General features: G+C 42.6%; 1 protein-coding gene across 1 annotated transcript in view; it reads left to right on the forward strand.

Moving 5' to 3' along the window:
- Positions 1-26,216, forward strand: part of ppp1r9a (protein phosphatase 1, regulatory subunit 9A) — a 49,070-nt gene that overhangs the window by 1,587 nt on the left and 21,267 nt on the right. Inside the window, exons 2-6 of the mRNA XM_085792075.1 lie at positions 356-1,887; positions 13,723-13,855; positions 14,550-14,670; positions 19,450-19,554; positions 24,854-24,989. Of these exons, the coding sequence (XP_085648201.1) occupies positions 499-1,887; positions 13,723-13,855; positions 14,550-14,670; positions 19,450-19,554; positions 24,854-24,989 (1,884 nt within the window). The 5' untranslated portion in view covers positions 356-498. The remainder of the gene's footprint in view (positions 1-355; positions 1,888-13,722; positions 13,856-14,549; positions 14,671-19,449; positions 19,555-24,853; positions 24,990-26,216) is intronic.

The raw sequence follows: 26,216 nt of genomic DNA on the forward strand, positions 1-26,216 counted from the left end.
TAAATGCAGACATATTGCATCTTTACACTGAGGTGTATAGCATCGATCTGAGAAGGTAAACAGCACAGCACTGCTGAATAGACAACATCATCACAGTGCTTTTAGAGGACAATACACTTTCACAAATAGTTCTCTTGTACTAAGAGCTTTTATGTCACATGTTTCTGAATAGTGTTATTGACAGAAGGTGAAAATGATCTCTTTTCTGGCTTTATATTTATCATTCTTATGTGTAAGTGCCACTCTCAGTTAAAGCGATGCCACTGTGTTCATAGTAAAATAATCATCTCTGGTGAACTCATGTAGTGCTACAAAATGCTTATATTTAACAAATGTCAATTCTTTATCTTTGCAGGTGTGAATGGGCCTAAAAGAACTATAGCATCTTCTTTGTCAAATTAGGCAGCGCTGCAGTAGGTCAAACTTTGACTCCTCGCTCCCATGTTCTAATGAGGCCACGGCAATGCTGACATCTCCTCTGCATCCAGAGACATCATCATGCTGAAGACGGAGGCCACGGGGGAGAGGACCAGCCTCCGGAGTGCCTCCCCCCACCGTAACGCCTACCGGACTGAGTTTCAGGCACTCAAGAAGGCCTTTGACCAGCCTCGGATTGATGGAGACTCAAAGCCCAAAGACCCTGAGCGGAAACAACCGAGGGGCCGCCAGTATGGCAGTCATGTCAGTCGCATTAAGGACATGTTCATGCAGATGGGGTCAGACAATGTACCATCTAAGACAAGGGGTCGAGAAGAAACTTCTCCACAGAAGCTGGTTAAGCCCACCAACTTCATCAACAAGGCTGACGGCTCAGTGATTAAACTCCAGCACTCCTCGTCAGCTGAGAGGGTCGGAGGCGCTGGAGCCAAGTTCTCTGAAACCAGGAAGCTGTTTGAGCAGCAGTCACGTGACCAGTCCCAGTCACCAGTCTTTCCCTATGGACGCGATAAAAGAGGTTCCCACGAGCACCTTGATGACTGGCGAGGGGCAAGGTCCAATCGAGGCAGTACAGACTCCTTGGACTCGCTTTGCTCCAGAACAGAGGCGTCCTCTCCGACTGTCAGTCAGCTCAGTGCTGTTTTTGAAAATGCTGACCACCAGACCCCGGGTGCGCCCTACAAAGGAGTCAGTAGACGAGCCCTCTACTCCCCAGACGGATTCCACCGCCATGGGGGTGATGTCAGTGAGGATGATTCACGACAGTCTCCTGTTTGTGGAAACTATCGGGGCAGGATAGGGGGAAAGGTTCCCACATCCTCGTCCTCTGAGGACCTCCTGAGTCCCAGTCCTGGGGCAGAGACGGCGGAACTGAAACCAGTTCCACAAGAGGAAGAAGCCCAAGACAAAACAGACAAGGTTGAGACTGCAGCCAGAGATCAACGCCACCTTTCTGGGGCTACCACCAATGGAAGCCATGTCAATGGCTCTTATGAAGAAGTGGAGAAACCTTCAGAGACGAGAAAACATACTGAAGATCTCGGGGTGTCCAAAGCCGCAAAACCGAGAGATGATACTGTGATTACCAGCAAAGCTTTGGAAGATGCCACTCCAGAGCTCCTGCCAACTCCAACTACACCAGCTGAAAGCCAGGAAGATGGAAGTGGTTCAAAAGAATACAAGCCCTCTGAATCTCCCAATGACCAGGTGGAAGAACCCGATGAGGAATACACTGGGAATGAGCGTGTGATTTTTAACGCAGACGGGGACGCCTGCTACCAGGGTTGGGGTGAAAGCTGCACCGATCCTGAGGATGACCTCTATGGGGACGACGAGGATATTGTCTACGACCCGGGCTCTGATCTGACAGAGATTGCTGGTCTGCCAGAAGAAAACAAAGAGGACATCCCTCCACAGAGAAAGATTCGCTTCAGCTCTTCTCCCATTACAGTAAGTCGGGTGCTGTACTAAACTGTTGTGGAAGCCTAAATCGTGTAAACACTCTGAACACAATCCAGCATAAAAGCCCTTGTGCTGCTCTTTTCAAAAGTAGGTTAAAACAACAAAGAGCTAATATTGTATTCAGAGCTTCCTTTTTATGGGCTTGTACTTACAGTTACTGTTGAACTACTCATTGTGGTTAGATTTGCTGTTTTCACATATATTTTTATGAGGTCATTTGATAGTGATAAAATGATCTGACATCAGTAATCTTTTATCTTCTCAATACCTTATAGCGTGCTTTCATTTTATCGTTTCCTATCTTTGATATGATCTGCTATATGGTAGATGAATTATCATATGTTGTAGCTTTTGCTCTCTGATGGAAGAGGTTGTAGCTATTTTGTGCTACAGAGATTGAGGGTCAAAGCATCACCCTCTGGGAAATTGACGTGTTCATGAGCACAACATCTGTGCATGTGTTAGTCATGCTGGTACTTCACCCACACAGTTTTCACACAAGATGCTGTGTTTGTTTTTCTCAAGCAGCCCTATTACCATCTTTTAGATCAGGAACCTATTTATTTAACTGTTTGATGGGGATGCTCTGTACAATGCAGTGGTAGGGACTATATGAATCTGTCAAATATACTGCATAGTTTACACACGTGTAATAGACCTTGTGTGTGTGTGTGTGTGTGTGTGTGTGTCTGTGTCTGTGACCGCTATGCCCAATTATATCAGCAGACATATATTTAGACATTACATGCTAGCATTCATCCAATGGGATTTCATAATAAGGTTGTTAGTGGTGATTAAGCCCAGTGTCATTTCCCTGGTAACAAACCAATTTCCTTCTATTTTAATTTTTTTTTTTTTTTTTTAGCAATTAATAGAAATAGCTTTACCATTATCTTTGTTGTATCATGCCTTAGAGTAGTTTGATAAGGTTTACAGTGCCAAGTTGGACACAATGCAACCAGTGTTGTTTGTAGATTGGAAAGATGGATTTGGAAGATTATGGAAAATATTTTTTCGCCTTTATCCTCAAGCATTAGGAATCAATAAGCTTAATGTCTGTAGGAATAAACAACTCGCTTTAGTTCGTTCTGTTCCTTTTCATCCTTTCTATGTAATTTGTCAGTGATATCAATTATTTCTGAGATCTTCAGTTGATGTGTTTGTGTCTACATATACAGTATGATCAAAGTGCAGTTGTGATCTTGCGACTGATCATATGTACGAAGGATTTGGAGCTAACACAAACATTCCACAGGTTGAGGATCAATCCTATTAACTTGCTGTAACGAACCAGAACAATTAGCCCAGTTATTCTCAGGAGAAAATGTGATGTTGGCTCACTAATTATACTCGACTGTCTCTGCAGTACTTTTTTATCCTTTATAACTCTCAGGACTCAACCTCACACATTTACAAGCATACAATCTTCATATGAAACGTTTGCACCTTCTTCATTATATTATTAATGTTAAAAGTTATTGGTCATGAATGATTCATGCCTTATATTACCTGGCGCAATGAATATGTATTTGCTAAAGCCTTTAACTATTACCACATTTCATCTACAAAATTTATTTTTGATCATTTGAGAAGTGCTTTTTCTTGAGGACCGTTTAGAGACGGTTGTGTTTACTACATAGTGAATTTGAGCACTGTAGAACGTGTCCCATTTAGTTTGGACAGGCGGGGAATATGCTGCTCTGTTGTCTGTTGACTCAAGGCTTCTGTTTTCCATGAAAAGGACTGACGCTCGTTCATCATATGGAATATTAAAGAGGGGCACCGCCTCCCCCCTCCCTTTACACAGACGCACACGCACAATTAGACATGCACCCCTCCCACTTCTCTATCACACGCCCCCCGCCTCTCTGCACATGAGGAACAAACAGGGTTCTGTCTTTTGTTCGTCTATATAGTGAAAGAGACAAAGCTATTTTCTCAGCGTTCTGCCCTGCACAAGTCCAGCTTGACCCCTGTTGGAGGAGACTACAGAGAAGGCCTTGGAAAAACAAAACAAAAACTGCCATCTTATAATCTAATAGACGTTCCCTCCTCTTCATGTCATATTTTACCATCCTGACCTGTAAAGCGGATAAATAATTTCAGCATCTGAGCTTTGAAGGTTTAATTAATTCAGGAATCAGAAGATCAGAAGATGATACACAACTAGCCTTTGGCAACATATTGTAAACATGCTTGCTGACTTAAGTTTAAAAAGACTAACAGTTCCAGTTTCCCAAAGACATGTATTGATCTGATGACACTGGTATTGAGTTAAGAAATCTGGCAAGTCTGGTTGGTCTAGCTGGTTTGCTTGCGTATTAATTTATTTTTTCACAGCCATTCCTTGTCTCCAGAGGATAAATGTCACTGGCTGCATGGTAATCTCCTGGCTTTTCATCTGTCACCATCATCAGGTTGACATTATCGACAGCTTGACAGCTATTGGATGGATTCCCAGAGGAGAAATCAGTCACTTTGGTGATATCCTAAATTTTGTGTTGGCACTGCCATCAGGTCGAAGTTTTCACTTCAATATCTCAATATCTACAAGATGGATTGGTAAAACAGAGACCAATAGTATGATGAATCTTAATGAGTTTGGTGATCCTATCTTTCTTTTAGCATTGCAATGAGGTTAACACAGGCTTTCTGGTATGTCACAACAACAATTATCATGGTGAATCTGATAACTTTGATTACCTCAAAAACTTCACATCACTTTGTCCCCATTTTGTTTCCAGTACCTGCAAAGTCCATTTCTTGTAACTTTAATTGTAGTATAGTGATAATAAGCAAATGTTAACTTGCTGATACACCAAAGTAAGATAGTGACATGGTAATTTGTTGTTAAATTAGTGATTACTTCCACATCCTTTCACTCGACTGTAACGTCCCGACTGACCCAGTGAGAAGTGACTGCTGTGAGCGACCCAAGGCAAAGACGGTCTTCCTTTCCGAAGGCACTGACCTACAGAGAAGAATCAGATCTCATGTTCATTCAGGCAACTGGCTCTAACCCTGACAGTAGTATCTACGCTAGTTTGATTGTTCAGTCTTTGGCATAAGATGAATGTGGTAGATTCAATCCTCTGTCACACTTTTGGTGCTTACAGTAGACTACTACACTCTGCAGCTGATAGGACACAGAGTATAAAATGTTAAATCTGAAGGCGTCATATATATCTCAGCTGGTGCTTTATTCCCTTGTCTTGGTCTTACAGGTTTGAAAATTTTCAGCCTTGATCGCACACTGATCCCAAAACCTTTTAACCATCTCTCACTTGTTGCTGATTTCTTTCCATGCAGTGTGTTTTCTTTCTCTTAGTCGAACCGCACCCCAGGAGTTTGACAGCAGAAGTCTTCTCCCCCTGCATGAAGTCTGCTGTGTCAGTCTCCTCTTGTTTTCCTCTCCTGCTTGCAACGTGAATGGCATTTATATTGTCTTTTTATACTTTTTGCGCCTGTAGAGTAACAGTGCATTTTCCTCATAGGAGACATTATGATATTTTAATGGGATTAAGCAGATGTGATGAGTGAAGTGGCGGTTAAATGGCCACTGAAGTGGTTCTGAAAATCAGCCCCTGCCTGTGACTGGATCAAAGTGACTGGCATTTTGTCCGTGAGATTGTGCTGCTGCTTTGTTTGAGGAATGCTTAGTAGCATGGATCTGAGCTCAGACACATAATCTGTTGCACATTTTTGTGAAAATGATGTTTACTAGATATTACAAGATATTTTGACTGGGATTGTGTTCTCTAGCATGGATGGGGTGGTTGTGTTCCTTCTTTTTCTATAGAGAACAAATGTCTCTATGTCTTTCTTTGAATATTTAGCTAGATTTAGTTACCAATCACTGACTCCTTTTCCTCATGATTCATGTAAAGACAGTCCACACATATTTCCTCTGGTGTACGTCCCCCATATGCTGGTTTGCATCTGATGCTGCTGCTGCAGTACATCAAACCAATTCAGAGACTAATCTTGTTTTTCACTGGAGCAGAACATGAAGACAAAGTCGCTGAGACCTACATAGAGAGAAATTGCCAACTTATACCATCCCAGTGGCTTTCTTCATACTTGTCGAGCATTAAGACACACTTATTTCACTTGAAGATTTCTGTGATCCCATCACTGCTCTTAATACAGTACATGACAGTGGAGGCTTGATGTAACTTCTGACCTACCCTCTGTACTGTACATGACAGTTCAAATCCAACAATGTCATCACCCACATGCTTCAACATAAAACGGTAAACAGTAAACATCTGTGTGATTTTAAACATCTTCCTTATCTGGAGCATGACCTAATACAGTCTTGTGCTTCACCAGTTGAAATTAAATGGCCTTCAGCCAGGACCTTTTAGCCGTTTTTTCTGATGGAAAGGATTACTCTACTTTAGGGCAGTCTGTCTGTCTGGCTGGTGATATATATACAGCAGCATTTCTCGAATTTTGGAACCAATACTGACATGGATTTTGGCGATGTCATTTGTACATAGTATTTAGGTCTGAAACAGCATTGCTACAGCTTAGCCTCCTTAGTCTGGTGGATGCCCCTTCAGATAAGTCCTTCTCCAGCCATTTGTCATTGGAGTCAGTCCACAACAACATAACTCCAAAATGGTATTTTGCCACTTTAATTTTACATGATTTTCTGTGTCTGTACATACAGTATTTCAGTCGCTACTTTCTTCAGTATCCAAATCTTCTCCTTTGTGCCCTGAATTCTGATTTTTTTTCCCTCTGTGAGCTGCATGGGTGAAGCTGGCTGTCAACTTCCGAGTTATGCAAGCTGCGCTGGGCATAATGGGAGGGAACAGGGTTTTGTTCAGAGAGAGTTCCAACACCCTGCAACAGCAGCTATATAACAACTGAGATTTTGGTTAGACCAGCAAAAACAGCGGCTGAGCTCAGTCACAGCAACAGTCTGGTACTTTGGTTAAGCTTCTTTTAGGGCTAAAACCAAAAATCTTGACAAAAGTAGTACTTAAGACTCCTAAAGAATGATTAAATAGTGTCGACCATTGTATCATTTATTTATTTACATTATGTTGATGTTCGAGTTGAAAGTTTGACATAAACAGTCCATCAGTCTTCTTATGGACTGTACACTAAAATTTAGCCCAAACCATCAAATGAAATGTTTTGTTGTTAACAGTCCAGCTATAACTGGAACTGGAAAATGATTTTCCCTTCCTGTTTATCTCTGACAGGTTCTCCAGAATTGGGGGGGTTGGCTATGTGCGTACTTGTGCGTGTATATAGCCGAGTCACTCCATTATTAATGCAGCAGTGTTTTTGTTTGCTTGTTTCGGTGCCACCCGATCCTCCCTAGGGGATGCATTTTTAATGATCCAAGAAAGGGGAGAGGTTGCCTTGTGGTTTTTAAGGCTGGTCAGTTACCACACAGTGGACTGTGTCATAAACCATCATCCAGCTCCCCACCTGTGCAGTTTTGATCCCCTGCTAATGATATTATCAGTGCACTGACAGTTTTTATTGGAGTAAAAAACCGCACAGAACAGAGAGACTCAGTGACACAGCGTTCTCAGTGTTTGCTCAGCCGGTGCTGAGGAGGGTTCAGAGTGCTGCACAGTCACCATGTCCTTGTTTACAGTGAGTCATGAAACATTATTAAGGTGAACTGTCTACATTTAAGCTTTATCAAATTCTGAATTATCAGCCGTTAGACTGTTTTTTTTGTTTTTTATGAGGTTATGTTTTTAAGCTCTATTTCCAATAGTCCAGCTCACAGAGAGGTTATTATGTTATGTAGAAATATGGTCCCACACTCTGCCGAGTCATTGTTGCAGCTTAATGAATTACAAAGCATAGCAAGTAGGCTTTAGAGCATCAGCACTGTAACACTGTTGTGTTAGTTGTTATCCCAGCCTCCCACCCTGTGTATATGACCATGGCATAACATAAAGCAGGGTATTGTCTGCAGTCAGTTGCTGTTGTTTACAACTCTCTGCCCCCTGTTTAAATCCCTAACCCCATCCCACACCACCACCCTTGCTTTCTGTGTCTCTCATTCTGTAGTTGGCCCTCAACTTGGTTTGTAGGTGGGAGTCATGGCACCAAGTGGCATTGTGCCATAAACTTTAGACTGAAGTGCATTCTTGATTAAAAGGAAAAAAAAAACTGGCCACCAAAGCCTAAACTGAGTTTCATCATCTGGAGTTGAAATGAAATTGGAATTACATTTCAAAGAGAACATCTTGGCAGAGTTAATCCTGCTCTGCATTAACAGTGTGTCTCTACTCTGCATGCAGAAGCTCCATCTTAAGTTTAAAAAAAGAAATGCTGACTTGTAAGATCGTGGCATTCCCCAATGTGTCAAAAGTCACTTCCTGAGACGAGGGCTGATGTGCTGTATACCAAGATGACAGCAGGGTTGGCCATGAATTGACTATAAACCCCTATACATTCTCACTTACATTTCTTTAGAGCCAGAAAACTGAATGTTTGTGTTTGTGAATCTCTTTTCTCACCCTGTCCTCTTCCCATCTCTGCATCTTCATATCTGTCAGTCTCGGTCTTGCAAGACACGAGTGCATCCCCATCATCAGCAGCTGTCTCGTCCCCTCAGCATCCAGACACTTTCCTCAGCACCTGTCAGCTCTCCGGCCCGGTGTTATGTGTGCTTGCGTGAGTGGGTGGATGGCCACAGGTAGAAGTAATGGAATGTAAATGTGCTGAGCTGTCGCAGCAGAGACAAACTGCATGTGTGTCTCTATATGTGTGTGTGTGTGTGTGTGTGTGTGTGTGTGTGCCAGCCTCTAGTTAATCCACTGCAGGGTTTTCTGGGCTTGTGCCACAGCAGTAGGAACATTTCTCCTGGGTTTTACAGCCCTGGGCAGCATCCACTGTCTGCAAAGTGCAGGGCAGGGGATGGCACTGGCAACCGACACGCCAAAGGCCCAGTTTAATACCATCAGAGGCGGTTGGCCGGTCTTGGGCACCACGCCGTGACATCTGAGGCAAAGACTCAAACAAGCCTGGAGCAAATTACCCCTTTGCCTGCTCCTCAGATTTGTCTTAGCTTTGTCTCTTTCCCCCCTGTTTTTTTCTTTATTTCTCTCTTATTGCCTGTTTCACTCTTCAATGGCCTCACTGTCTATTGCTGCTCTAACCCATGAATCATATGAGTCATTCTGTTTCTCTCTCAGTGGATATTGCCTCCCATCCTCTATTAACTGGATTTTTCCTTTGCAGTTACTACTCCTCCATTTTCTCATCATCTCAAAGCTTCTTGCATCTCTCATCTCTATCTTGTGTCCTCTCATTTGTCCCTTTCTTGGTCCAAACCCACCCTTTTTCTCCTCTCATTTTACTGCATCATCTTCACCTTCAGTTTCTCTCTCCTTATTTTATTTAATTTTACATTTTTCTTATATAAAATATCTCTATTTTGTGTTCTCTTCCTCTTTTCTCTGCGGGCCCTTGACCAAACCCTCACCCTCTTGTCCCAATGGGGAGCCATCGGGCCAGCCCACAGCTATCCAGACAGACTGATGTCCTGACACATAGTGAGATGTGATGTGGTTGATGTAGTGTCATCCAGCTGCATAGCCAATGAGATGAATCTTGATTCTGCACATCAGCATCAACAGCATGCATGATTGAATCTGCAGGCTTGTACCCACAGCGAACTTTCCATTTGCTTGACACGCATACAGAACCTACATGCATAAACACTCCCATTGTTATCACCTGATAGGTATTTTCAGCACATTCTAACACCCATATAAACAACCAGAGAGAGAGGCACTTACTGAAGTCAGTGGCTGAGGGGCATGCAGGAGCCGCAGCCGCTGACAAACGTCTATAAAACAGCATTTCACTAAAACCAAACTTTATCCACCCTCCTGCAGGGGTCTGGAGATCAGATAACAAGAAAAATGTGACGCCCAAGCAGAACTGCTGTCTGCACTTAAGCACCAGTAGCTCTTTTGTAAGGGGTTTTATCACTGGAAAAAAGCTGAAGATGTGTGTGTGTGTGACTCGGTGTCACAGGCATGGATGATTGTGAAGATAAGCAGGGAGAGAGGGAGAGGCAAAGGATGGTGAGGAATGACAAAAAGAACGAAGACATCTGCCTTTATCAGACCTCTGAAAGAGGTGTGTCTGTCAGTGTACTGTATGGGTATGCTTATGTGTGTGTGTGTATGCGTGGTGGATCAGAAGTGACGTTACACTGAAGTAGCTACTTGCAGTACGATGACAAGTGCGTGTCCTTGCATGTTATATGACTCCAACATGCTTTGTCATGATGTAAACCACAAACAGAAGTTAATTAGTAGAAATGTAAAGGTATAATATGTAGCTAGGAATTCCCCCCATCTAGCGGTGCGGTTGCATATCAGAACGTATTCTTGATGTTGCATTCACGTGAAATTGGGCAGACGTCAGACAGACAACAGACGCTGCATGTAACAGGATAAACAAGCGTCTATGTAAACAAGTGGTCGCCAGCATGAGGCAGAACAATACAGGCGTGACATGTTGTCATGGTGATGTCGTATTGTTTACCTGACCCACGTTTTACCGTCTTTCTCTGGTCGAGTAAAATCCGGTTGGTTTGCCAACGGCCGTCTGCCTGACTGCACCTGAATGCAACCAGTGCCTCCGTCCTTCCTCACACTACACAGTGGTGACAGTTTTAACAGGCCGAGCCCACAGCTCCGCTGAGTTTCTATGGTTACCTACAGTAACGCTGCCACTCAACGTAAAAAATGGTGATGCAACATGGCCGCCTCGGTTCGGTGCGTCGCCCACTTATGTATCTGTAACGACTTGTAACAACTCATTCTAAGGTACGAGAAAGCTTTCATTTGTATGCGGGTGTGATTCGACTTCAGTGAAATACGTATTTATGAAAGCAATTTGATTTTTGCTAAGAAAAAGCCAAATAAGTTACATACTGGGGCTTTAAAGCCGTTTGTTTATCTTGGCACGACGAGGACACAGCTTTCATATAGTTATGAACGGAGATAAGATTTGAATGCTCTGACATTGCTGTTTCAAGGGGATCGGTTTATTGGATTATGTGGGGCAACACATTGATACGCGTCATATTACATTTGTTGACGCTGTCAAGTTTTATTTTGTCTCTTGGGGTGTGTCCCTACTTGCAGACAGAGTTGGGTCGTGCCAGTACAGCCATCATGTTTCTGTCTCCACAGTGTGCATCTGGTGGAAAGCAAGTAATAACTTTTTTTTTTTTAATGTCTGTGCCCTAATAGCGATCAGTCTTGTGTTTGCCATCCACATGCCTGGTCTTGTACTCTGGCTGTTATACAAGCAGCAGGCAGCATCATCCTGCCATAGCCAAGGTTAAACACTGTCACCATGTCACATTCTCTCTAACTATCTCTTTTCTCCATTTATCTCTCCTCTGTTACTTGGTCTAAATGTGCCTTATTTTTTTACTGTCAGAGAGCAAGAAGATATTGTACCTCATATCTCAGTTTTTTTTGCTCAAGTCAAAGTTAACCTGAAAGAGGCTGAAAAAAGCAGTCAAATCATTTCAGCGAGCTTTTCTTCTTTAAGGAGGGGACATTTTGAAGCCATGGCCTTGCTTTGGGAATCCTAAATAAATACGCTCTATTTGACGGCACAGTCCGCCGCTCTCTTTCTCTCTTTCACCAATACTTATTTCCCCTGAGCATGCTCTTTCATTTATCTTGTCCCTCCCTCTTTCAGTCTTCATCACTCTCTTGTCCATCTTTTGCCTTTTTCTGTTTGCCTGTCCCTCTGTCTGATTTTTTTCTCTCTCCCTGCCCTTTTCTTATCTGTCTCCATCTCTGCGCCCCCACCATCTCCTCTTTGCTCGCCTTCTCTTCCAGATCCACCCTCATCTGTCCTTATATCCCTTCATGACCTCCCGTCTCTCTCTTTCTCTTCTACCCTCTCAAGTGACTGGCCACATGCTAATGTGTTTGTAGATAGCACACAGGGACAGAGAGAAGCCATTAGAGAGTGTACTGGCTGACAATGGTAGCAGCACATCCAGGACGTCCAGGACAGTCCAAGTGCTGCTGTTCGCATTCATCAGCACTGCAGTACGTGCATGGATGTGTATGAGCTGTATGTCTGTAACTCTGTGTGTATGTACGTGCTTTACTAATGGCTGAACAACCATGTACCTATATATTCAATTTAACAGGCTTATAATGCTACGCACAACATTATGTGCTTGTATGATTGTGTGTGTGTCTGTGTGTGTCCGTGTGCGTGTGAGCATTAATAATACAGGGCTGTTGATCACACTGAATGATTGATGACAGGGAGGTCATGGGTAGAACTCACGCAGGCTCGTACAGAGGAAAGAATAAAAACAAGCCCTGACAGCGTCACGCAACATCACTGTGCCCAAGCTGTGTGTACAACTGGTGCACTGTCCTCACAACACAGCAGCATTTTTTTTATTTATTTACTTACTGTAGCTCAATTGGATCTCTATCATGCAGTAAGGTGTTAGTCTAGTCAGACCTATGCCCTGTCAGTGGCAGCAGCACAGCGTTTAAAGTCTGTATCTAAAAGTGCAAATTCCTTAACTGACATGTATCATGCATTTTTCATACTTGTTTGCTCTCATTATTGCTGTGTTTCACTTCTCCGACTCCAACAATACTGAAATATTGATAACAGACGTCAGTATTGATTATTGTATTTGTTGTGACCTTAAAACAACTCAGATCTTGTTCCATTTCCACTCACATACATACCAAGTGACTGACATAAATCTGGCTTCAGGCTTTAATCAATACATGTGATGTGACATGACGCCTTATTGAACTCGACTGCGAGTACAGTATACTTCCTCTTTCACCCAAATCAAAGAGGGCAGGGCACCGAGGAGCTGGCAGACAGATACCGACGTGCTTAGTGACACCGCAGACGGGCATCGGGCGGACGTGATAAGATGACAACTGTGCTGTCATTGCAGTGTGTGACGGTTTATTTCTGTCTTCTAAATGCACAGCAATTCAGATCCATGTGATCCGTGTGCGTTGTAAATAACTTTAGTAATGATTGACGTCATCTCGACAAACGTGTGATGTTTCCTCCAAGTCTGTGCTTGTTACATTTTGATAACAGCAGCTACCATCAGTGCGGGTGTCTGAATGAGAGACACACAGACTGCTGGTATAACTAATTTCACCTTCAAGCATTCCTCCGCCTTCTCGTGACTACATAAACACTTTGCATCCCCCCATGCACACCTCTATTTCAGCACCAGCCGCCTGCGTTCTGCTCAACACTGCGCCACAGACGCGACGACAGCATTGCACGTTCGAGCCCGTTTGTTGCACAGCTCCCTCTCCTCCCTCCTCGGTGCAGAGAGCACTCGGGCTGGGATGGGATCTTAAGTGACAGCTGACTTTTGCAGGGAGGAGGAGAGGTTCCTACGAGGTCCACACGCAGAGGAGGAGAAAGGCATCCCTAGATCCTCTATCACCACATTTATATTTGTCTGTTACAGTTTTGTAGTAGGTCAATGGACTGAGCTATGGTTGTAGTTGTGGCTTTGGTTAAAGGGCCTTTTTTCTTTTACCACTGTGTTAGGTTTGTTGTGGAAACAACACACTGGTTAGACATAAAAGGTCTCATTTACTTCCATCCATATTCACAAAGTATCATGGCTTTCTAAACTTGTTTTTTTTTTCATGCTGAATGAATAAAAGTATGTTATAATTCAGAAGTATGATTCAGAATCACGTTGCTGGGATGGTTGAATCTATCTCTGCCATGTGAACCAGCTGCTATATTTGATTGTGTGCAAACCGTTAACTCCTCGTGTGTCTTTTCCAGGTGTTCAACACTTACTCCAATGAGGACTATGACCGACGTAATGAGGAGGTGGATCCTGTGGCCTCCTCCGCAGAGTACGAGCTGGAGAAGAGGGTGGAGAAACTGGAGCTCTTCCCTGTGGAACTGGAGAAAGGTGGGAAAGAAAATCTAAGAATATTATATCATATCCATCAAACCCAGAGGACAGAATCGCTCACATGTTGGACATTTCTATTTTTCTTCCTCCCATCCCAGTAGTTTCTCGTTTGTACTTATATTTTTCAAAAATCCCAAAGCAATTCTAAACACACTGTGGTGAACAGTTTTCTTCTGTTGCATTCTTCACTTGTCATCCAACATTGCCTAAAGCCTGGAATAGAATGACTTTACATTTTTGGATTTCACCATCCACCCTCTGTTATGTAACCCTAACAACTCACGAATGTTTAATGCAGGATGGTAGATGGACCATACTACACTGGAAGGGAATTTCCCATCCAGCACATTTCCTCTTTAAGTGAAGGCCAGCGTGCCTATAGTAAATGTTTCTTCTTCTCCTCCATTAATAAATCAATTGTTCTTCTCCTTGGGTGTATTTTTACACAACTGACATCACTGTCCCAGGAGCCATTTTGGGTTTCATTGAGTGCATCCAAGCTCACTGGAAAGTTAGGAAATGGAAGTGCTTTAACCCTGCTGTGCTCCATCACAAGTATTTGGACAGCTGTTGTTTGCTCCATTGCATTCAGTTTGAAAGAAAATCATGTGCCGGGTCTCAATGTTAATTTAAAAAGCTTTATGTGAATATAGAAAGAATATATACGGACACATCCTCTGTGTGTTTCCAGATGAGGATGGCCTGGGGATCAGCATCATCGGGATGGGTGTCGGTGCTGACGCAGGCCTGGAGAAACTGGGCATCTTCGTCAAGACCGTCATCGAGGGCGGAGCTGCTGAGAGAGACAGCAGGTGAGATGCTGCTTCCTTATTGGACGGCACCTGTCACCTATCACGCAAGATACGAGTCTATGAAAGCTTGGTGTGTCCAGGACTAGATAGATGCACATGTCATTTATTGCAGAAAAATGCACACAACAATTCATCAGCTATCTTCTTTCCCTCACATAATACTCATAAACACACACACAATCACACACATACAGTCACACTCTGTGCCTGTCAGATTTAGCAGCAGGGGTTCGGATTAGATCCGCTGGGAGGGACAGAGTCTGGGACATGAAATCTCACAGGACCGTGCATGTGTGTGCGCCGTATGTGTGAGAGACACGTTGCATCGGAGCGTCCTGTGTCCCCTGGATTGTATGTCAGTTTGCAGGTATTTTAAAATCAGCTGTGAAAAATCAGAGACCGTTTTGCGTTGGCATCCATATTCACTGTGTCTATCCATGTCCCCTGGATGTTGTCTCTGGGTGTTGTGCAGGAGAAACTGTGTATGTGTGTGCTGTGTGTCTTTGTGCATTATAAAACGTGAACAGTGCAGAGTAAGCACTCATCCAGGGGTGGAGGAGGTCACAGCAGCTTCCTCAGCAGGCGAGTGCTGGTTTTCTGCCTCTAAACCACAGGCTTCTACCTATTAGTGTGTGTGTGTGGTTCAGGTTCCCCATAAACAGATTTAAAAAGTGATAGGCACTTCCATTTAATACAGTAATACAGCACTGAAAGATCCTCAAACACTGGGAGCTCTATTGCACAAGGGGTGGATTGCTGTAGGTGTGTTTTCTTCAGGGATTATTTTTTTCTTTTATGTAAAAGCAGGGAGTGCCTTTCTCACACACCAGAGAGTGAGATTAGTTCAAATGTAGTGAGCAGAGAGGTGGGAGAGAGTGAGTATGGTGGAGAAATGGCTTGTTCAAAAGTGAGAAAAGTTGAGCTTGTTCTAAGATGACAGTTGCACTGACAAGAAAAAGTCTAATTTCCCTCAGTAAGCGGGAGATGTGTGAAAAGTCTAAAAGATCAGAGGAAGACTATGCACAAGCTCAAGTTCAATACGTTTCCACGACAGCAGATTTGGCCCGTTTTCTCTTTTATTTAAGCTGAAGAAAGTTACATTACAGCTCCTCGGTTCCCCACAATTTGTCCAGTAGAATAGCTGCTTTGTTGATAATGAATGAAAATGAATGCATGACTCAAAAGACAGGAGCCGTCTTGTCCTTTAGAATCTATTTTTACCGAAATGTCTCTCATCAGCATGAAACTGAAAACAACAATGAAATTCATATTCCTCAGAGGAGCACGTTTACGCGATAAACATGGTAAACATTATGCGTTCAAAACTTTAGTTCACATTGTCATTGTGAGCATGTGGAGCCTCACAGAGCTGCTAGCATAGCGGTTCTGTTGTAGCCTACATGTTTTCTATTTTAACTACACATGTTTGTTACATAACAAGACAGAAGACACATTATAACTGCTACATGATGTTATTTACTCTCCAGAAGTACATTCACTTAACTCAATCACACTGTAGTCCAGTCCTGCAACCCAGGTTTAATATCATTCTGCATCTTTTAGTCTACCTATATGATTTATACTGTAGGATCATACAACAATTAATTTAAGTGAGTTTCCTGGTGTGACGAATTATCGAAACCTAACCTGAGCAAAAATCTGTCAATCAAGTAACATCATACTTGTGCTTTTTAACCTTCTCCCTCTGTAGCGTTGTGAATATATAAAAGAAGATGAATCTGTTAAAGCCCCAGTATGTAACTTATTTGGCTTTTTATTAGCAAAAATCAAATGTTGCTTTCATAAATACGTATTTCACTGAAGTTGAATCACACCAGCATACAAATGAAAGCTTTCTCGTACCTTAGAATGAGTTGTTACAAGTCGTTACAAATACATAAGTGGGCGACGCGCCGAACCGAGGCGGCCATGTTGCATCGCCATTTTTTACGTTCAGTGGCAGCGTGACCGTAGGTAACCACAGAAACTCAGCGGAGCTGTCGGCTCGGCCTGTTAAAACTGTCACCACTGTGTAGTGTGAGGAAGGACGGAGGCACTGGTGTTGCATTCAGGTGCAGTCAGGCAGACGGCCGTCAGCAAACCAACCGGATGTCATTTTACTCGACGAGAGAAAGACGGTAAAACGTGGGTCAGGTAAACAATACGACATCACCATGACAACATATTGTCACACCTGTACTGTTTTGCCTGTGCTGGCGGACCACTTGTTTACATAGACGCTTGTTTATCCTGTTACATGCAGCGTCTGTTGTCTGTCTGACGTCTGCCCGATTTCACGTGAATGCAACATCAAGAATACGTTCCGATCTGGTTCCGATATGCAACCGCACCGCTAGATGGGGGGAATTCCTACATATTATACCTTTAAATGAAATTAGTTTATACATGGTGTTACCAAAACACTTTCAAGTTTGATTATTGCAACCCAATATGACACAAGTCAACTGACATTGTTGTCCCAGTGTGGCCCTCGGTTTTGAGTACCATATGTACTGCCATAACAGTTTCAGCTTTGATCCCATTTGACACCGACCTTTCCACAGTCCTATAGCATCTGTTAAAAATGTTTTGTTAGTGTAGTTCAGCTTTGTGTTGTGTTCAAACACCATGATTTGTACCTTGATTATACTGTAGATGATGGGGAAAAGAATCATCCTCATCAACCCTGATCACAACATGACAGAAATAAGCTGAAGGCTCAATATCAGTGTCTCAATAGCTACAGATATAACCTAAGCACATCCATTTGCCCTTTAAGTGCTCACACTCTGACTCACGCACACAGACACACACAGACACACACACTCTTATGGGGGAGGAGTCACTTGTCAGAATGTAATTTCCTTCCATCATTAACTCTCCAGCCATCGGTCTCTCTCTCTCTGTCCCTCTCTCTCTCTCTCTCTCTTGCTGAGTCTGACTGAATGGTCTGACGCACACAGACACACACACACACACACTCACAACCAGACAGATAGATGGGCTCGGCTTGTGTCTCACTGTAACGTCTGGTGCCGGCGACCCTGGATTGTGTGTGCGCTGTGCCGAGATGAGTGTGTATGCGTGTGTTGTTGTAAATTTACATGTATTATCTTCCTTTTGTTGTCAGTCAGTGTGAGTTGTTTTTTCATGCTGGCTTTGCTTGGCAGCCGTATGCCAGCCGGCCTCAGCCGCACAAAGCCAGATTAAGACATTAGAAGCTGTGAAGGTCAGAAAAGCATCTGAGCCGCTGACTGACAGACCACCAGCTCGCTCTCTGTCTACGAGACGGACTGATGCGTCTCCGTGCATCCATATGACAGCTCTGTTTGATGTGTCACGGTCCTGTTAAGTCCTGCTCTGCAGCTGCTGCATGCACGGGCAGACAGACTGAAAGAACACAGAGGTTTCCGCAGTTGATTTTGACATTGCAGGAAGTTTTGGAGCTTAATCCATTAAAGAGAAAGCATATCTTGGCCTAATCTGCATTGACCACTCATTCATTTAAATCTGCCTCTTGTCATGAGGTTATGCACGTGTGATTCTAGGCCACTTAACATAGCATAGCAAATGCCTCTGAAATGGGTTCAAATCAAATACCACTACCTACATATTCATTATTATAATAAGAACTTTGAGCCCTTCATTCACGCAAATCAAGAAAAATGGATTCATGAGGTTTTCATCTGTCAGCAGCAAGATGGTGTTCACATCACATTCCATCATTAACTTTACTGTACCTCTGTCTATGTGACGACTGGCCAGTAAAGTGTTGATAAACTAACTGTACATATATACTTTAGGAAGTGTCCTGTTGTGTGTTGTCTCCTCCACAAAGAGGTTATGTTTTTATTCATCTGTGTTTGTTTGTTTTTATTCGTTATGCAGAGAATACTAAACTTCTTTACACTTGAACTTGGTGCAGGCACAGGACATTAGCCAGGGAGGAACAAATTCAATTGTGTAGTTGATCCAGTTAAAGGATGGATCCAAAAATGTTTTTATCACTTTCCTCGACTTTATGAGACACTTTCATCATTTTCTCCTAAAACAAATTATAAATCTTAGAATTATTGTGTTTTATTATGACAGACGAAACAAGTGTTAATGTTATCAGACCACTTCCTTTCCCCTTTTATTTTTCTGTCATAAGCAATAGACATGTTGGATTGAGTATGGTGTTTTTTCCAGTCATTACTACAGAAAGAGACCGAACCTTTACAGTGGGACGGTTCATTGAAAAATGACGAGTCAGATTTTGCCTTACCTAAATGATGAAGCAATATTTCAAAGCTCAGATTCAGAATCCTTTTAACGTCTGTGTTTTTATGCAGATTTAAACTGAACATTTAGCAAGGATGTCCCTTGTAAACGATCTGTTCACAATTCCCCTGTCAGGGCCAATGACTCATCAGACATTTTATTTCAGTAGAAGAACTTAGGTGACCTCTCCTCAGGTCGTGGGACAAAATAGGAGAGCAGAAACGCTTGCTGTGTTGTGGCTCAGGGCAAAAGGCTAGTTAGCCCTCCTAGTTTGGTTTGAGCCTCATCTCTTCTGTCTCTTGGTTCGGCAATCTGTAATGTGAATATGCATTAAAAGTCCTTCGGTCTCCCGCATCGGGCATAATGTATTTTTGGAGGTTTATTTCTGTGGACCAGCGGACACAGTTATTTACAAGAAGGATGCTGCGTTTGATCTACAGAAGTGTCACTTTGAGTTCACACAAACACACAGATTTGTGGACACAGAATGACATTTTCCGTGTGTTTGTGCATCAGGATAAAGGTGAACGACCAGATCGTGGAGGTGGATGGGACCAGCCTGGTGGGCGTGACCCAGAGCTTCGCTGCCTCCGTCCTCAGGAACACATCTGGAGTGGTTCGGTAAGACACACACACAAGCACAACCCACATACAAACTTGTGAGATATCATTTAACACAAATATCAGAAGTGAAGAGGAGTGGGTCAAAGTGTAATTATGCTAAAGATTTTCAACTTAAACATAAAATCATTTAAGAGTCTTTGGTGGATTAAATTTGATTTAGTTTTTCATTGCATGCATCATTACAGTTGTGTTTTTCTCAGCAGCTGATGAGGAACCTTGGATTACTCTAGGATTATAGAAAGAAGTGTGTCAAATGTTATAAGCCCTGTAGACCAGACTGCCGTCGTACAGTACAGTGTCACACATAATTCCTAACAGCCTCTAAAAATGTCTCTGAAATTCAGACATGGCGTGCAGCATCTCTCGTCCTCACTCTTCCCCACAGCAGCTCACCCTGCAGTAACAGTGAGTCAGAGGCGTTGTTTGGCAGGCCCTTTAACCTCACTGCTACATCTGAGATAGGTGAAGATGCAGGCACGCAATATGTGACAAAAGTCTCCTGTTTTTGACAGTCAAGCAGCTTTTGGAAGCGTCTCACTACGAGCAGTGGGGAGCAGCGCGCACACACATACTGTACACACACACACACAGCATAGCAGGAAGGCTTTGATTTGGAGAGCCTGTGCCGTCCTTGGCAACTGCGTGAGCCTGCCATCTCAGATTTCAGTTGTTTCTTGCTCTTGTCTTCTCTTTCTCTTGGTTCGGTTTAGTGTGCCGCATTGTCTGATCTCATCCACCCTCCCCGACTCCACTTTTTTTACTCTTGCTCTCCGCCACTGCCCCCTTCTTCTTTGTCATAATTCTACTTCTGCTTGACTTCGGCCATCGGTCTGTCCACAGACACGCTGTGCAGTGGTGAGGCAGCAGACTGTTATATTACTGTTAAATAATCCAGAGACCTCAGTGTGGTTTTCAACCTCAGGCCTGTTCTGGTCACCGCCGCCGCTCTCCACAGAGACTCAGCTGTGGAAAAGATGGATGATGGCGTGGAGGCTACAGCGCCCAGGGAGAAGCCGGTGGCTGAACAAAGTCATGTCCAACAGTATCAAAACAGACAGATGCTGTTTGCTGAACTAATATTGACAATGGGGGTTTTCCTCATACCAGGATGTGGCACTGTACTGTAGGTGAGGCAGCCTTGACAAAGCTCCACCTGTCACCTGTCCATTTATCCAAGTATAAATGGATTAATATGCAAAGTGCAGAAAGCTAATCTGCCTGTCAAATATCTAGAGTTGCAAGAAATACTTGTAAATAATTTGATCAAACAGATGAAAATACAACACTGTGACTGTGGGTGTTGGCAGGCTGTGATGATAATTGCCACTCGGTCACCGGACCCATTTTAACTCCTCTCTCCTATTTCAATCTTCTTCCATCACATCTCACCCACTCTCCCCTCCACCTCCTCCTCCTCTTCGTCGTCCTCCTCCTCCTCTTCCTCCTCCTCCTCGGTAAATCCTTCCCTCTCTCTGTCTGATCACCAGAGGTTTTATGGCCAACTGTCCTAGATTTGCCATTTTAGCTATATTTAACCTCGACCTCCAGCAGCAAATCCTCCAGGTTTTAGTCAGAAGTTTCCCCTCACCCCACTCACTATATAAAAACAGCGGTATACACATTGCCTCAGGGGAAACACAGAAACAGAAATATGCACTTTGTATCATAGAATTAAACATAAAATCCCTGGCTTTGTTTTATTTATGGAAGATAGTTACTGGAATTTAGACCTATTTTTTGCCAAACATGTCATAATGCACCTTTACTGGCTTTATGTACTCACATTAATAATCTAAAAGGGCCGAGTTTACATGAGTTTATTGTTGTTTTCCCTTCATAAAATACATCTCATCCACAATATACAACCAATGTTCATTTTATTGCGACAACGATAATGATTCTTTCGGTTGTTCTCCCTGGTTTTAAAAGAAAATGTGTTATATCTTCATCATATTGTCACGAAATCCCATTAAAAGACCAACACCAACAACAATAACTAACAATAAAAGTCAAAGTAACGTTTGTGCAGCTAAAGCCCCATAATAGCTTATTCCTCTGTGCCACAGACGTCCATTGTTATCCAAAAAAAACAGTTTCCGCATCAATGAGCCACACTGTTGCACCAGGTGACATGTTCCTTCATTATGATGAGCATGGGTACATAGTTTATTTTGAGTCAGACACACACACACGCACACACACACACACACACACACACACACACACACACACGCACGCACACACACACACACACACACACACACACACAGACACACACACACACACACACACACACACACCATCCTACTGCTGGAAATACTCTGGAGAACACTAAATGTGTATTAGTCTGCAGCTGAAAATAGACCCCAGAAAGAGCACTGCTTTCTCCTCTTTGAGTAGCGTTTACTAAAAACTACAGTACCCAGCAATTTATTGAACCTTTGCAAAAACAATGTTGTAATGTTAATGTCCTACAGTACATCCTGAGCAAATACATGTTAATGGATACATTACCTTTCTGTTTATTTCTCTGACATGGTATTTGTTAAAAATGAAGAATTACAGTATATAACAAAAGTATAGCATCTTTATTCTTCTACCATGAAACAGTAAATATCTGGATAACTGTAAATATAAAGGATAACCCATGTCGACTGGGGGTGACAAGTCATATGTTTTATCTGAATGTGTGCTGACATCTTCAAACGCCTGTCATCCCACTATAACCTACTGGAGAGGACATGTGTCCTGTAGTTTTGTCTACCTTCAATTTTTTTTTTTAAACTTACTCAACAAGCACACAAGAAAAAAATGAAGCTCTTGCATCACACTGTAAATTTAACACGAGCCGTGTCTGTATTAATCGGAGCAAATGAGATCAGTAGTGAAGGTTTGTACGGCTGAGCCGAAGCAGCGTTGTGTGTGGCAGCCCCAGAACAGTGGCATGCAGAGAGGAAGACATACTCGGAGAGAGGCTGTTTCCAGGTCAGCTCCTCCTCAGACCTCCCTGCTGTCCAAAGGCTCGTTCCAATACACTACTTATCCTAGCCAGGGTCCTCTCTCTATCTCTCCCTCTCTCTCTTTTTTTTTTTTTTACATACTCTCTCTGTCCCGCCCTTCAGTTGTTCCTCCTCATGTAGATCAAATACGCCTCTCTGCTGGAGCGTAAGGCCTTTTCTACATCGCCTTTAGAAATATATAAAAGAGCTCCTGGGAACTGAATTCACTTGATTAGGCCCTATCTCCAATCCTCTCTCTCTCTCTCTCTCTCTCTCTCTCTCTCTCTCTCTTACTGTCTGTCTCTGTCCCTCACTCAAACACACCAACTCACACATGCGTACAGCTGATTGGAGCAGGCAGGCTCACACAGACACAGTTACAGGCCCCCTGCTGTCTCGTAGATTTCTTAGAATAGGTCAATATCTGATCCATCGCTGTTTGCTTTCATCAGAATTACCAGAAGAAGAAGTTACATGATTTTCTGAATTTTCCTCTGGATGTTGGAGCCTTTGTTGGCAGTGAGGTTCATATGGAGGGAGGGACACACTGTTCAGCTGCTTTTCTCTCTTTTATATATAGATATCTGATAATATAAACTGTGCTCTTGAGACGAGGATGCCTCTACTTTGTATTTATAAGATTGCATCATTTTTTTTGCATCAGAGGCTTATGCACCCAGGTCTACCTTTGCCCTGTTGGCTGTGTCACTGCTGTCCTACTGCCCTTATTGCTCTTACTGCGTCATGGCGCACGTGACCAATGTAAGCCTTAAATCGACATCCCTTGCTTTTTAGTTTGTAGTATGTTTTTATCTGAACTTTGTATTATAATCTACCCGAACTCTGTATTTTAACCTATTTATTGCACTCACCACACTTTCTTTCTTTCTCTTTTTTTTTGGTGTATGCTTGCCATTGATACTTTTGATGTGTGTATTGTATTGTATGTACAAGGCAGTTGTTTCTTCCATGTGCTACTTGCCCAAGACAAATTTCCCTTGTGGGACAAATAAAGTTCATTTGATTTTGATTTTGAACAAACTCTTTGAATAAGTGATGCACATTTGTTTTATCAAACATCATCATCTGTCCTTTCTCCTCATCTTCCTCTTTTTGTCCCAGTTTGAGATGTGTAGCTATGCCATGTTCAACTACAGTAGTAAGTGGTCAGTAGCTTGGAGGCACAGCCTGTGGCTTTCTCCAGTTAGGTCCACGCCAGGATAATAACAGGCTGCCTGGCCGACCCGACCTTCCTCTCACATTATTATGTGTATATCCCAGCTCACTGCCCTGCCCTGATACGTCAGCACATATCGCTGTCACTGCTGTGTGTCTGCAGGCCTTTGCTGGTGTCACACAGTGACTGCTGTGGCCAATTCTCTCTACAAATACACAGTGATATGAAAGAAATGGGGGCAGAGATGCAGTATCACAAGTTATTAGTTAAAGCTATCAGAGATCAAACTTTTAAAATCTGAGAAAAAAATGTAAACATGGTTTTCATTAAATCAAAGTCACTTTCTTGCTTTTAAACATTAATATCACACTGTGAGAGTTTATGTTGCCATAATCAAATAGGGCTTAGATCAGTGTTGTTGTTGTTTCTTACATCTATCACAGACCAGATTTCCCAGAAATCCTTAATGTCCTCTAGCAACACTTTAATATAGAAGCAGATTTTCATCTTGTACAAGCACACATACAGTATGAGATACTATGTTTTCAAGTTGTTGATCAGTCCACCTCATTCTTGTGACAAATACAAATATAATTGTCTCCATAATACCTTCATTTCTTTTCAAATTTAATTTTTCAGATTTGGTCCAGATGAACTGAGGATGAACTGATGAGATTTTGGTTGTCAGAGGTCAAACTGATGTCATAAAACAGAGTTTTGACCATAACTCAACAAGCAAGAATAGTTATGACTAATCATGACACAGCTGAACACAAATGTCTAAAAGGATAAAATGAAGAAGTGATGACATTTTATAACCAAACAGTCTAAAGTCAACTTCATGTTGGGGTCACTACAACGCTGCAACTCAGGAACAGAGAGGTAGATTGTGACCATACTTACTGTATCAGTTGCCAGAAGCAAGGAACTGTGTAGTTTTTCTTGTCTGTTCTTTTTCTTGTAACTACAAGGGTAAGAAAGAGTATCGGATATCTGTTTTATATTATACATGATATATAATTGTGTTTCCCTGAAATCTGTGCTCTCGATGTAAATGTCAGTAATTCAAATTGTGCTGTAACTCTGGTCTGTGCTGTCTAAAACGCTGCCTGTTTTTCAGGTTTGTGATTGGCCGAGAGCGTCCAGGCCAGCAGAGTGAGGTGGCCACTCTGATCCAGCAGACCCTGGAGCAGGAGAGGAGGCAGAGAGAGCTGCTGGAGCAGCAGTACGCTCACTATGACGCTGATGATGACGAGGTAATGACCACACACAACCCTGAACACTGTGTGGGAAACTACCACACTGTTAAAACTAGAATAAGGAAGTATTCATAGAGATTACTGTACATTGTAGACACTGTTCCACTCACTTCTTATGAAGAACAGATTCTTTGAATGTGTGGAAATGAAGCTTATTTGAAGTTCATCTGCTAATACTCTGCACACTTATTAGAGATGACATGACATTGGAAAAATTGTTGTCACTTAATATAAATCAGCTCTCTTTGCATGACAGTTGAGTCCAAGTTTTAGTTTATTAACTCCATGAAACTGACTGACACTAGGCTCTGACACTGCCACACAAAACACAATCTCATTCAGACACACACACACATGCTAAGAGGATACCATGTGAGTTCAGTTTAGTCCTAGAAAGCATCACTCAGCGTTTCCCCGTCTGATTCTGCTGTTTGTTCACAGCACGTTTAATCCACCAGACTCCCAGCTCATGCTTTTCACGTGTGAATGTGCCCTGGAGACACACATGCACGTGCACACACTCACTTACATTTAAGCGCACACCGTAGTAAAGTAAATCAAAGTGTATCCACACACAGAACCACACACACACGCAAAGGAACAGCTGCACTCATGCATAGTTTTACATGCAGACATTCACTCAGGCGTCTCTTCTTGCTCCAACTTCATCAGCGTTGTTTCAAGTCTTTCATTTCCTGGTGGAAGGTGGACTGAAAGCCCTCATGCATAAGGAACTCCTCAGCGGACCACCGGAAACTGATCCCAGCACTCCCATAATCATGACTACATACAACACTGTCAGCTCTTATTAAAGTTCCTGCAGTGAGTCAAGGCTGAATTTCAACCATAATGATAAACCTCAGCATACTCAAGAAATCCCTTCCTCCGCTTTCCTCCTGCTGTGTGTCATCATTTCAGATCTAGGGTATATAGTGAATCTCAAATTAAACTCAGGGGTACATAGCGGTGCAAAATTTCGGGAATTTTCAAAGTTGGAAACTTTCCATGGGAATTAACGGGAATACAGTATATGGGAATAAACAGGAATCCAAAATTTAACTTTTTGATTGGGGGGGGTTATATTTTACTCAACATTCATGTTTTTGTTGTTCAGTAAAAGAATTGATTGTTCATACAAGAATTTAAATGTGATAAAGTTCTACTCACAAATAAATCTGTTGAAATGTCATGTTTTTAAATTGTATTATTTAGTATGAATGTCTG

The sequence above is a fragment of the Trachurus japonicus genome, chromosome 11 (genome assembly GCF_045865225.1).
Source record: "Trachurus japonicus isolate A0001 chromosome 11, Traja_1.0".
NCBI classification, from domain to species: Eukaryota; Metazoa; Chordata; class Actinopteri; order Carangiformes; family Carangidae; genus Trachurus; species Trachurus japonicus.